This window comes from Drosophila persimilis, unplaced genomic scaffold, assembly GCF_003286085.1.
Source record: "Drosophila persimilis strain 14011-0111.01,24,50 unplaced genomic scaffold, DperRS2 tig00000766-arrow-arrow-pilon, whole genome shotgun sequence".
NCBI classification, from domain to species: domain Eukaryota; kingdom Metazoa; phylum Arthropoda; class Insecta; order Diptera; family Drosophilidae; genus Drosophila; species Drosophila persimilis.
In genome coordinates this window covers 256,314-268,992 of record NW_020825350.1, presented here as the reverse complement: position 1 = coordinate 268,992, position 12,679 = coordinate 256,314, and the positions used below count along the sequence as shown (strand labels likewise).

Sequence of the window (12,679 nt, the reverse complement as noted above, 5' to 3'; positions counted from 1 at the left end):
TCTCTCTCGCACCGCTCTCTCGCAACCGCAGTTCCAGCTGCTGCTGCCAAAACTTGTTTTCGACTTTACGACTATGCCAGAGCTGAGTCTCTGCGGTGCGGTGCGCTGCGATACGGTGGGGGAGTGGGGAAGGGGCATGATATGGAAACTGCAAAGCATGTTTAATGTTCTAGCCACAGGGGCAGGTTGGCTGCCTGGGCTCCAGCTTCGGCTGAGCTTCGGCCTCGTTCAGGATCAATCCGATTGCTGCCCCACATAACCTCACAAATCAAAAATCCAGGCAGAAAGCAATAGAAACGAATTTAACGAACGGATGAGTGAGCGATTGAGTCCCAAAGGAAGAATGTCGTCTGTCGAAGAAGAATAGTAGGGGGTGAAGCGTCCCCCACCAGGGGATGTCGTTTTTGTGCCCGTAGCCTACATGGCGTATTAGTAATCGATCCACATCTCATGTTCTGTTCCCTCCTGTGCTTTCTTGCAGGCAATCCACATCATCATCCAAGTCAACCAATGGGACCAACTCACTGTGACTCGAAGTGGACACAATCAGCATCGGATTGCCAGGAGCAGGAGCAACGTAAGCAGCCACAGTCGCAGCAGCCACTGCAGGAGGAGACGGAGGAGCTGGCATCATAGGAGCAGCAACGTCCGCAGCAGCTGCGCTAGGTGACGGCGTCTCGGTCACCGGCTCGTCAAGGATGTCGAGCCGTAAGCCAGGAGCCACAGCCACAACGGCAGCCGTCCTGGAGGACACGGCGAATACCTCAGCCACTGTGATCCTGCCAGCCTGCAGCGAGGACCAGTCTTCAAGCGCTGCCGAGGAGCTAGCCAGAGCCGGAGCCAAATCGCCCTCTCCCGAGGGGAATGGGGCAGGGGAAAAGACGGATGATCAGCAGCAGTCCAGCGGGGATGCGAATCCGAGTCCGAACCCGAATTCGGACCGGAGTCAGCCCTCTCCCGCCACAACAATAGAGAGGGTAGTGGCCTCACCAAAGCCACCCACGCCCACGACTGTCAGCGATGGACTGGGGAGCAAGAGTGTGCGAATAACACGGCTCTCGTCGCCGCTCCTGCTGCTCAGCTCCCCCACAGCTACAGCCTCGAGGCATCGCGAGGCTAGCGAAGACGGCGAAGAGCCGCCATCGTCGGGTAGTCAGAGGAAGAGCTCGGTGGAGCGCTCGGTTGTTGCCCCCCCCGTCATACGCGGACGCAAGTCCATTAAGGATCTGAAAGAAGCCAAAGAAGCCATCGCCAAGCTCGAGGATGGGCCAGGATCAGGGACAGTGCAAGTCAAAGAGGAGGCCATCGACGGCAGCGAACTGGAATCCCTGCCAGCTGCCGATGAAAAAGACAACAAAGACACAAAAGACAAGGACAAGGAAAAGGAGAAGGACAAAGAGCTGCCACCTACGCCGACCTGCAACCGTGTCACCCGCAAGTCGCACGCCCAGGAGCAGGCGAACAACACTCGCGTCACCCGCAATCGTCGACAATCATCGACGGTGGCCTCCAGCGAGCAGCAGCAGCAGCAGTTGCCGACCGCACGTGGCCGCCGTCCCAGGAAGTCCCAGGCGGTGGTCCCGCCGCCCCTGGAGCCAGCCGCCAAGCGGAATCGCTCCGAGGACGACGTAGAGAGTGCGGCAAAGTACAGCAAAATTGAGGTGAAGGCGCCGCCACCCGAAGACGAGATCGACGACGCCGTGGACGCCGCCGAGGAGCCACCAAAGGGCGCTGTGCTGATCAAGCAGGAGCCCCCAGACAGGGACACAGCCACACCCGTCACTGTCCACGTCCCCGCCGTTCCCACACCAACCTCAGGGGGAGGTCGACGCGGACGCGGCCGGCCACAGACAAAGAATGTCGGAGTCGCGGCTGGCACAGCAGTTTCCCCAGCCGTTGCCTCGTCTACCAGCACGCGAGCGACGCGTCTGAGCAAGACGGGATCGCCGGGTGGACTGGGAATGGCCGCTGCTGCCGAGCCGATGATGGCGAAGCGACGACGGGTGGGCTCCACCACACGGAAGACTGCATCGGCCGGCTCGCTGGCCACCAGCGCGCATGGCGGCGGGGACGAGGACTCGAAGGACAGCATGGCCTCGTCCATGGACGACCTGCTGCTGGCCCACGCCGACATTAAGCTGGAGAAGCTGACGCCGGACTTTGACGAGAGCCTGCTCCTGCCAGTGGATCCTGTGGTGGGGTTGCTGAAGGACGCACAGACGGCCATGGAGGAGGAGAGCTCCACTACCAGCGGAGGGGCCAACGGTCATTCCTCCTCCTCCTGCGTCGAACCGCTCACCGTGGACGCCGATCTGGGGAATGCCGATAAGGATAAGCCGAAGGAGTCGCCCCAGGAGTCGACGGAACTGCCGGAGTCCGAGTCGGAGTCTGCCTCTGGGTCCGTCTCCGCATGCGGAGAGGCTGGCAAAGCGCCGTCGCTCAGTCCCGACATAATCAGCGTTAAGTTCTACAAGAAGTTCCTGGCCAACAATCTGGGCATCGAGAAGGACCCGGAGCTGGGCGAGATTGTCCAAATAGCCAGCCACAGCGAAGTGGAAGTCGAAGCGGAAGTCGAAGCGGAAGTCGAAGCGGAAGCTGAATCTGAGGCTGATCCGGAAGCGGAGCCAGAACCGAAAACTGAAGTGGAGCTGGAGCTGATAAAGGCGGAGTCCGAGACAGAACTGGAGGCGGAAGCCGAGGGAGAAGTTAAGGCCGCGGCCGCCGCCGAGGCCGAGGCAGAAGCCAAATTTGCGTTGGAGGACTCCTCGTACTCGAACAGCTCCTTGAAGGCGGGTGCGCTTCGGCTGGACGAGAGCGGCGAGGAGCTGACCCTCGAAGACAGACCCGCGGATGAGGTCGCTGTAAACGGGGATAATGGCCATGAGGGGGAGGCGGAGGAGGAGGAGGAGCAGAAGTCGGACAACTACGACGACTTTGATCACGAGATTATGGAGGAGCTGGCCAAGGAGGGCGTAGTGGACGCCAGGGGCAATGCGCTGAGTCGAAAGGCCGAAGATGAACCTGAACCTGCTCCAGAGCCTGTGACTGAGACTGATCCTGCGGATCCTCCCGATCATCCCGAGGGAGTGCCGGCGGTAGGAGATGATGAGCCGACGGACGCGGAGGAGAAGGATGTACCCGAAGGAGCCATGGAGGTAAAGGCATCCCCGACTGTAGCCGAGCAGCCAGCGGATGCGGACACAGAGATGGAAATGGATGTGGATATGGAACACGGAGGAGAGGCAGAGGAAGAGCCAGAGCAAGATAAACCACAGCAGGAGCTGCCGCTGATGGCGGATCACATGGACAACGATTTTCCGGAGGAGAACAAGGAGAACCTGTCCATGTCCAGCACATCCCCCAGGAGGTCCAGCCACGACGGTCTCGACATTCAGCTGACCCTTAAGGATGAGGAGGACGAGGAGAAGCCCCTGGCGACCATAAAGGCTGCCGAGCAGAAGACCAATCTGGATCCAGACGACCGCGCAGCTCCCCAGCTCTGCCTCAAAGCCCTCAAGGACCTCAAGGATCACAAGGACCAGTCCGAAGAGAAAGCCCTGCTCCTGGAATACTTGCCCAACGCAGAAGCCAATGGCAAGCAGGAGGCGGGACTCTCATGTGATGAGAAAGAGCGGCGCGACCAAGAGATTCATCTTCACAATCTCGGCCTCCTCACGCACCAGGCCGCCGAGCAGCGGCGCCAGGACCTGCAGGAGGCGCAGACACGCCAGGCGCAGTACCAGCAACAGCATCCGCAGGCCTATCCGAGCGGAAAGCGACGCTCGACGGCCCTGGCAGGAGCGGCTGCAGGATCTGGGTCGGGATCGGGGGGAGGCAGCGCCATCCACGTGGAGTCCAGCGGGACACTAAAGACTGTTATCAAGCTCAATCGGAGCAGCAACGGGGGAGCCAGCGGAAGTGGCGGAGTGCCCACGGGGACTGTCATCCACGGCAGCGGCTCCTCCGGCTCCTCATCCTCCTCCTCGATGGGCAGTGCCACGCGAAAGGCGAGCGCCGCCAGCACAGGGTCAGCCATGGGCTCTGCAGCCCACGGAGTACGCCGTCAGTCCCTCAAGATGACATTCCAGAAGGGTCGCGCCCGCGGCCATGGATCAGCGGATCGCTCTGCCGACCAGCATGGCGTCCACGCTGAGGACTCGTACTACACAATACAGAACGAGGTGAGTGGCTCCCGCAGTGCAACCTCCACCTCACCCAACCATCATCTAATCTCGTTTCCATTCTCCATTCTATTTTGCAGAACGAAGGTGCGACCAAGTCGAACATACCGTCGGGTAATCCTGGCCGAAAGACCACTAACCGTTTCAGTTCGACTAACAGCCACCACCACTCGACGATAGCCAAGCACTTGGGTGCGCTCCAGCACAGATCTCTCCTGGGTTGGTTTTCAGCGTCGCGTTTCCGATTCCCTGCCAGCAGCTGCTCTCTCTCTCTCTCCTTCAGGGAATCAAACCGAATCCAATCTTTTTCGATCAGTGTTGCCAATCTGGAATGATCCTTTTTATATGTATGCCCGTCCTTGCGTGTATCAGATATTCCATTAGATGATTCCATTAGATGTATTGTACGGGCCAGAAGAAAGCGTTTCCGATCCCATAAAGCATAAATGGAATACATAGATAAATAGATTCCTGATGGCACCGAATTTCCCGTGGCTGAATCCTTTCTCTGCTTCGCTTTCCCTCTTTTCATCATCCAGTGCAGTCCATGGCGGAGTGAGGGGGGATATAATCATAGGATTATGTATGTATATAAAAACGAGGGGGAACGTTGTGAGTTGCTGCGGACACCGCAACTCTACAGTTATACGCGATACTAAGTCAGTATAGCTCTCCTCCGGCAGACGCCGCTTATATTAAACGAAACGACAAAGAGTGCGTGCGAGAGAGACAGAAAATCAGTCTGAGCGTGACGTCGGGCGCTGCGTAGCCACTGAAAATTGACTTGTTCCTTTTGGCCTAAAAAATGTCTGATCTGATCCAGATTCAGCAATCTGATAGATATGGTCGTTATCTATGATTCTGCGTTTTTAGTTTTCTCGAATCTGCAATATTGTGGATGCAAGAGATTTTCGTCCTTTGTGTGGGCGGAAGGGGGTGGGGCGAAATTCTGAGATATACGTTTTATAGTGAGATCAAACAGGAGTGTGGATACCAAATTTGGTTACTCTAGCCTTAATAGTCTCTGAGATTTGTGGATGCCCCAGATTTTCGTCCTTTTCTCATTTTGAGTATCGGGCATAACCAGATCTGCTCACCGAAAGAACAGAGAAATATGAAGCAGAGCCGCTCATCGAATACGTACATTTGTTACTCTCGTGTTTTCCGCTCCATGCTGATCAGCGGCTCGCTCAGCTCTTGCTATAGCGAAGACAGTTTGATGAAGAGACTGTCGATCGCGCTCAGCAGCTGAGCAAAACGAGCTGAGTGGAAGCACAAAGTGTCTGTTTTGTTGTGGTTTTGCAAAAGAAACTTTCGGGAAATGTGGCTCAGAGAAGTGTCTCTCTCATGCGAACGAATGCACTCCGCATCGCTGGTTGAGCAAAGAGCGCGTTGAGAACAACCAGAACAAGTGGAAGTGTATTTTCTGCCTGCCAAAAGGAGCCGCTTCTTGCGAGCTCTGATACAAATTGAATGCTGTACATCGGTGTTTGGTAAGAGAACGTCGCTACGTTAGGATTAGCTTGATTTGGAGACGGAATCCATCAACACAAGGATGGAAATGCCAAGTCATGGGTGCAGTGAAACTGATAATCAATCGATAAGCACTATTTTTACCGGTTTGGCAACACTGGTCTCGATTGAGCTGTAATTATTGCAAGGAAAGACGATTCCTTCGGGCTCTGGGCAATGGATTGATTCCCTGATCTTCATCCGCTTCATGACACCTCCGTTCCACTGCTCATCCGTTCAGGCATCCGCTGAGGCGCCACTTCATCTCCGCTCCATATCATCCAACAGAGAAACAGATACACAAACAGACAACAGATAAAGATACAGAAACACATACAGATACAGATACAGAGATCGAAAGACAGAACGACGGCCGGTGATGGATTGGATTGGCTAACAGAGGTGTTTGTTCTCCTTTCTTTTCTGATTCAGATTCATCGCAATCGGAGGGGCATGGTGGCCATGCAATGGACCATGGCTTCTACCAAATGGTCAAGAAGGATGAGAAGGAGAAGATACTGATCCCGGAGAAGGCCTCTTCGTTCAAGTTCCATCCCGGGCGGCTGTGCGAGGACCAGTGCTATTACTGTAGCGGCAAGTTCGGGCTGTACGACACGCCCTGCCATGTGGGCCAGATCAAGTCGGTGGAGCGTCAGCAGAAGATCCTAGCCAGTAGGTTGCCCGACCCCCAACCCCTTCCCCACCCATTGCAAAGATACGCTAATTTATCCCAACGAAAACCTTCCAGACGAGGAGAAGCTGACGGTGGACAACTGCCTGTGCGATGCCTGCTTCCGGCATGTGGATCGTCGTGCCAACGCGGCCCCCTACAACAAGAAGCGACTCTCGGCCCCCGGCCACCTGGAAACAGGTGGTCCCGGCGGCCCTGGAGGCTCCGCCTCCGGTTCCAATTTGGACAAAAACTATGCCGGCGAGGGAGTGCCCACGGAAGGGGTCGAGATGGGCCCCTCCACGTCGGCGGGGGCCGCTCAGCGATCGTGTGCCGTGAAGGACTGCTGCGAGACGGCCGGCCATCAGCTGCGCCGCAAGTGCATCCGCAAGAGCGTGAAGAAGTTCCAGCTGAGTTTCGAGATTCCCGCCGGCACCTCGATCGTCTGGCTGTGCGAGGCCCACTACAACACGTTCATTCAGTTCTCCGGCTGTGTCCTTTGCAAGCGGCGGCTGGGCAAGAATCACATGTACAACATAACGACGGTGAGTGCATCCCTGCCTGTCTCTGTTGCTGGTCCTTATGCTGTGATTCCGTTCCGTCTAGCAGGACACCGATCGACTGGAGAAGGCCCTCACGGAGATGGGCATACCCGTCCAGCTGGGCATGGGCACCGCCGTCTGCAAGCTCTGCCGCTACTTCGCCAACCTTCTGATGAAGCCCCCCGACAGCACCAAGTCCCAGAAGGCGGAGTTTGTCAAGAACTATCGCAAAAGGTGAGTCCGAGCACCAGTGGCCGTTCTTCATGGGCATATCCTTAGTGATCCCTATTCCCGGGCAGGCTCCTCAAGGTGCACAATCTGCAGGATGCCAGCAACGAGGTCTCCGAGGCTGAGGACGAGGCGGTCGATCGCAGTGCTCACTCCGCCGCCTCCACTAGTGCAGCCGCCTCCACGCACGAGGACGCCGAGATGCCGTTGGTGGTGGACTTCGACGGTCCCACGGACTCCAACTCGAGCAGCTCGTCCATCACGGCCATCGGAGGATCGACAACCGGCACTAGCAAGCAGATGTCCAAGCTGCAGGCCATCCTGCAGCAGAGTCTGTCAGGCGAGGGTCTGGCCAGTGGCAGCGGCAGCGGCAGTGGCAGTGGCAGTGGAGCTGCGAACGGATCGGCCACCTCTAGTGCAGCGAATCCGGACATATCGAACGTGCTGCGCGGCAACCCGAACATCTCCATGCGCGAGCTCTTCCACGGCGAGGAGGAGATGGGGCTGCAGTTTAAGGTGCCCTTCGGCTGTAGTAGCAGCCAGCGCACGCCGGAGGGCTGGACGCGGGTGCAGACCTTTCTGCAGTATGACGAGCCGACGCGCCGCCTCTGGGAGGAGCTGCAGAAGCCGTATGGCAACCAGAGCTCCTTCCTGCGCCACCTCATCCTGCTGGAGAAGTACTACCGCAACGGAGACCTCGTCCTGGGTGCTCACGCCTCCTCAAATGCCAGCGTCTACACGGCGACCGTGCGCCAGCGACTGAACTCCTTCGATCATGGTCACTCCTACGGAGGAACCCCAGCGGGCAAGCGGCCGCCAGTAGTCGGCTCCCCGGGCTCATCTTCATCGACCGCCGCGTCGGCCAGTGGCAGTGTCCTGGCCACCCCCATCGCCAACGCTAATGCCAACCAATCTGCAGACAACACCGGCCAGGGAGAGCCAAAGATTCCGCTGGTGGAGCTCAACGACGACGACGACGAGGTCGCCGTGGGCCAGCGATCTCCAAAGGATGTCCTCAACTCGCACTTGGAACGCCTCACCACCGTCTCGGTGGACAAGCTGACCAAGCAGCTCAGCTCGAACGCGGTGACCATCATCGCCCGTCCCAAGGACAAGCCAGCGCCGCCGAGTACCGCCGCCACAGGTACAGGCCCAGCCACAGCCACAGTCACAGCCAAAACAGCCACACTCGCCTCGTCGCCGGCATCGATCTCTTCAGCGTCGCCTGCGTCGTCACCCGAGGATGGGGGCGCCGGCGCGGGCACGGGCACCCAGAAGGCGGTAGCCTTGTGTCCCTCCCAGTTCAAGAATGCCCCGCCCCTGGTGCCCACCAGTGGCGCCAACAGTAGGAGCATCCTCAAGAGCAACCTCCTAGGGACCAACAAGGCCGTTGAGATTGTGCCACTGTCCTCGTCGCTGCCCGTCTCTGCCAGCCTGTCCTCCGCCTCACTGCTCGCCAATCACTCGGTTGGCTCGAAGGCCCCTGCTGCCGTCGCCGCGTACTCCGCCCAGGAGAAGCAGAACAAGATCCTCGATGTGGCCAATAAGCTGCTTAGCAGTAAAAACGAGAGCAAGTCACAGCAGCAGCAGCAACAGGTGGGCGCCCGTCTGGTTGGGGGTATTCAATCCAAGCTGAAGTTGGCCACGCCGATGAGTCTGCACCAGCACCAGCAGCAGCAGGGATCGTCCTCGAAGACCCCCACCAATGTGGCCCAGCTGCTGAACTCGCCGCCGGAGCTGATAAGCCTGGCGCGAAGAAGGACAGCCGGAGGGGGGCCTCCCTCTGCATCGATGGCTCCGGGGGGTTCCAGTCTGATGGGCAATCATCTCAGCAGGCGGCTGCAGCTGCAGCAGAAGCCAGGAACAACTGGATCGGCTGGTACGGGTACTGGAGCTGGAACTGGAACTGGAGCTGCGGCAGGCAGTCGCGGGCTGGCAGCACCGCCGAACGTGGTCATACTGCCGGAAACACTGACCACGCAGGAGCGGCACGAGTGCAAGAGCTGGAAGCCAACCCTGATCCCGCTGGAGGATCAAAACCACGTGCCCAGCAAGTCGCAGGCCCTCTACCAGACAGCCGATGGCCGACGGCTGCCGGCCCTCGTCCAAGTGCAGTCGGGGGGCAAGCCCTACCTCATCTCCATCTTCGATTACAACCGCATGTGCATCCTGCGGCGGGAGAAGCTGCTCCGCGACCAGATGCTCAAGACCAACGCCAAGCCGAAGCCCAGCCAGACACAGACGCAGTCGCAGTCCGGCCAGAACTCGGACACCGCGGTGCCCGCATACATCGCCCAGATGGCCCACCAGCAGCAGACCGCTCGCCAGCAGCTCCAACAGCTGCAGCAGCAGCAACAGCAGCAGCAGCAGCAGCACAAGCAGCACTTACAACATCAGATGCCAACACTTCAGCCGGGAGGAGGAGCCGGTGCCGGTGCCGGACGACTGGCCCGCCTGGCACCCAAGCCCATGCCGCCGCTGAACATTCCGCAGATCGCCAGCCAGGGCCATACCCAACTGAACATCAATCCCAGCCTAGAAGGCACCAGCGGCAACAGCAGCAACAGCTCCTGGCTGTGGAACAACTTCCCCGACCACAAGCAATATCTCCCGAATGGCAACGGCGGCACGGGCCCCTCCGGAAAGCTGCCCCACCTCACGCCCAAGCCCTCGACGGTCACCCTGAGCAGCGGCAGCAGCCTCAAGTCCGGTCCAACCTTCACCCTGAAGCAGCAGCAACAGCAGATGCAGCAGCAGAAGCTGATCGACAACGCCATATCGAAGATACCCAAGAGCTTGATTGTCATTCCGCAGGGTGGCGACTCTTCGGGCTCGTCTAAGGAGTGATGGCGTCCGGAAGCGGTGCCTGCATGTTGCCACGTTGTACGTTGGCATTTGTGAGAGGAGGAATATGGATGGATGTCGCATATTCCACATGTATTCATGTGAGTCAGTCGACATCCCGTAGGACTACGATTGTAGAGTCGCAATAAAATGCACAGTAATACCAGACGAGAGGTGAGGAGAGACGGAGGAGAAAATCAAGATAGTTTTTAAGCTTACATAACATTTTGTGTGTATAAATCGAGATATACGGCTACGAATATGTGTAGACTTAAGTACAACTAAATAATTAGGCTGTTTGCTTGCGAACTGAAGCTGAAGAACTCTGAGAGTCGAACGACTCGACGAAGGAAGCCAGGTCGCAGCAACTGGTGCCAGCAACTGACACGAAGGCAGATAGAGTTAGGCCCTAGATATATATATATATAACAATACCTACACCTGTACTCTAATCGACTCTAGGATATCCTATATTTTTTTAATAGATTTAACGAGCACATTCACTTGCGATTCGTGTATTATAGATACCAAAATTGCTAGAGCGCCAAGTGGTTAGATGTAGAAGAGGTGGTAGAGATTCCACGCACACACACGCACACACACACACACAAACCAAACACACACACACTCACACTCACCCAAGCTGATGTTTAAAAGGATGAAGAGAGTTTCCTCTCTTTTAGAAAGAGCAATCGTAATCGTTACCCAAACGCAAATCGGCTAATCGCAACCTTCGGGACAGATCCTCAACTTCACAAGGGGCCCCACACCTGTGTATGGTGGGCTCCACTGATTCGATTGTAGACTTCTAGATTCTCAATATACCAATTATTTCATTTTCAAGTACTTTTAAAGAAAAGTTCGCTCGCTCGCTTCGTGTGGGTAGATTCTTAATTTATGTCCATTTTCGATTTCCATTTACCACACTCGAACACACACGCAAACACACTCACACCCTCACCCACACACACGTATAGATTATAATGGTAATTTCTATACGATTGTACATATGCATACATATACACAAATACTTCTACACATAACATGAGAATGCAAAAATACATAATACAAAACAAACAAAAAAGCAATCAAATTGATCCATTCGAAAAATTCTAGAACTGTAACTTTAGCTCCCTAAGTTCTCAAAAACAAGGAAGGCCCGGGAGAGGATCGGATCGGATCGGATTTTGTGTTGTTTTCATGTCTCGTGACAAATTGAAAAGCTTTCAAAAACCCATACAAATTCAATAAATAAACAAAACGTATATGCACATATACATATCCGTAAATATATATATATATATACATATAGAAGATACATATATATAAAGGAAGAAAGAGGAGGAGATATTTTAGAGAGCGGCGAGAATACAAATGTAAATTAGCCTGTTAAGCAGTTAAGCATAGAGATGATATATGTATACACTATGAGAAATTCAATTGTTGTTGTTGAACATTGAAAATGTGACGAGTATTTATAAAGCGAGCAAAGTCTATTGATACTGATGAAACAGAAAAAAACGGAAAAACAAACAAAATATCGACACAAATAATAAGAAACCAAGGAAACAAAGCCCTGCCAGGCCCTGCCCTGACCTGCCCTGCCCTGCCAGGAGCAGCATCAGAAAGTAGAACCAAGTTCTCCACACCAGTCCAGGACTCACTCAATTGATTGCCTTTAACGAACTTGGTTTTATACATACATAAATACATATAGAGCCTGTAAGAGTTTGCATGAGCCAGAGTGTACGGGTGGTTTGGGTGCTCTTTTGTGAGTGTATGTATATGTTATATATTGTAAGTTGTAGCTGATAAACCATAACCACATTTCGAAGATGATCAAAACACACACACAGTTGACACTTGCGACCTACATACATACACACATACAAACATACATATTTATGCAACTATTTTTAAACGCAAGCAAAACAAGATCAACGAAATCGAGAAATAAACTCCTCCCATGTCCAGCTAAGAAAGACCAACGGTATTTTTATTCTTTCCAGGACTAGGTCCCAGACCCAGACACACACGACATACATACATATGTATATTATATAGCTGCCTGCATTGATCGATCGATAGAAAACATTGTTTATCGAAACACAATATCACCAAATAAACGCTTTATTCATTCATCTCTCTCATCGTCTCTATCTTTCTCTCGTATCGTATTGCTGTGTGCTGTGTGCTATCTGCTGTGTGCCGTGTGCCGTGTCTTGATGTGTGTGCTTTCGATTAGTTTAAGTGTTTTTTAAAAGCTGAAATGTGAAATTGTTTGAGATAATCAAAATTCGAAACGATAACCAATCAATCGTGAAGATATGTATACGTGAATACGAGTTTAGTTTAGTTCGGGTTCGTTCTCGATGGATAAATAGTAGCTACAATAAATAATTGTATGAATACATATGTATATAGAACAGAACTGTTTTCTTTCTTTCTCTATCGCTTTCGCTATTGCTATCTCACTCTATAGCTATTGCCATCTCTGTCTGTCTGGTGAACTTCAAGGCCGTCGGCCTGATTTCCGCTAGTTCCGTCTCCTTCTGACTACCCCTCTCTTTTGGGACTACCCTGTCTTTGGTTTGGTTTTGGGATGATCCTTCGATCTGGATGCTTCGTTGGGAGCATGCTATCTTTTCGTTTTTGTTTCGGTTTTTATGTATGGATTTTGTTTTTATTAACATAAATTTCAA

The 12,679-nt window shown here is 54.3% G+C and overlaps 1 protein-coding gene across 2 annotated transcripts; it reads left to right on the top strand.

The window, feature by feature from the left end:
* The first annotated feature begins 542 nt into the window (after nucleotides 1–542).
* On the top strand, nucleotides 543–11,070 carry LOC6600444. 2 transcript variants are annotated; one of them, XM_026992629.1, is made up of 6 exons: nucleotides 543–4,181; nucleotides 4,262–4,268; nucleotides 6,126–6,365; nucleotides 6,442–6,908; nucleotides 6,973–7,139; nucleotides 7,205–11,070. In XM_026992629.1, exons 1-6 carry the CDS (start codon nucleotides 699–701, stop codon nucleotides 9,978–9,980), a joined length of 7,140 nt encoding a protein of 2,379 aa, XP_026848430.1. In that variant the 5' UTR covers nucleotides 543–698; the 3' UTR covers nucleotides 9,981–11,070. The 2 variants fall into 2 exon arrangements, with proteins under 2 accessions (XP_026848430.1, XP_026848429.1); XM_026992628.1 differs by having other exon boundaries at nucleotides 4,262–4,400.
* The last annotated feature ends 1,609 nt before the right edge of the window (nucleotides 11,071–12,679 follow it).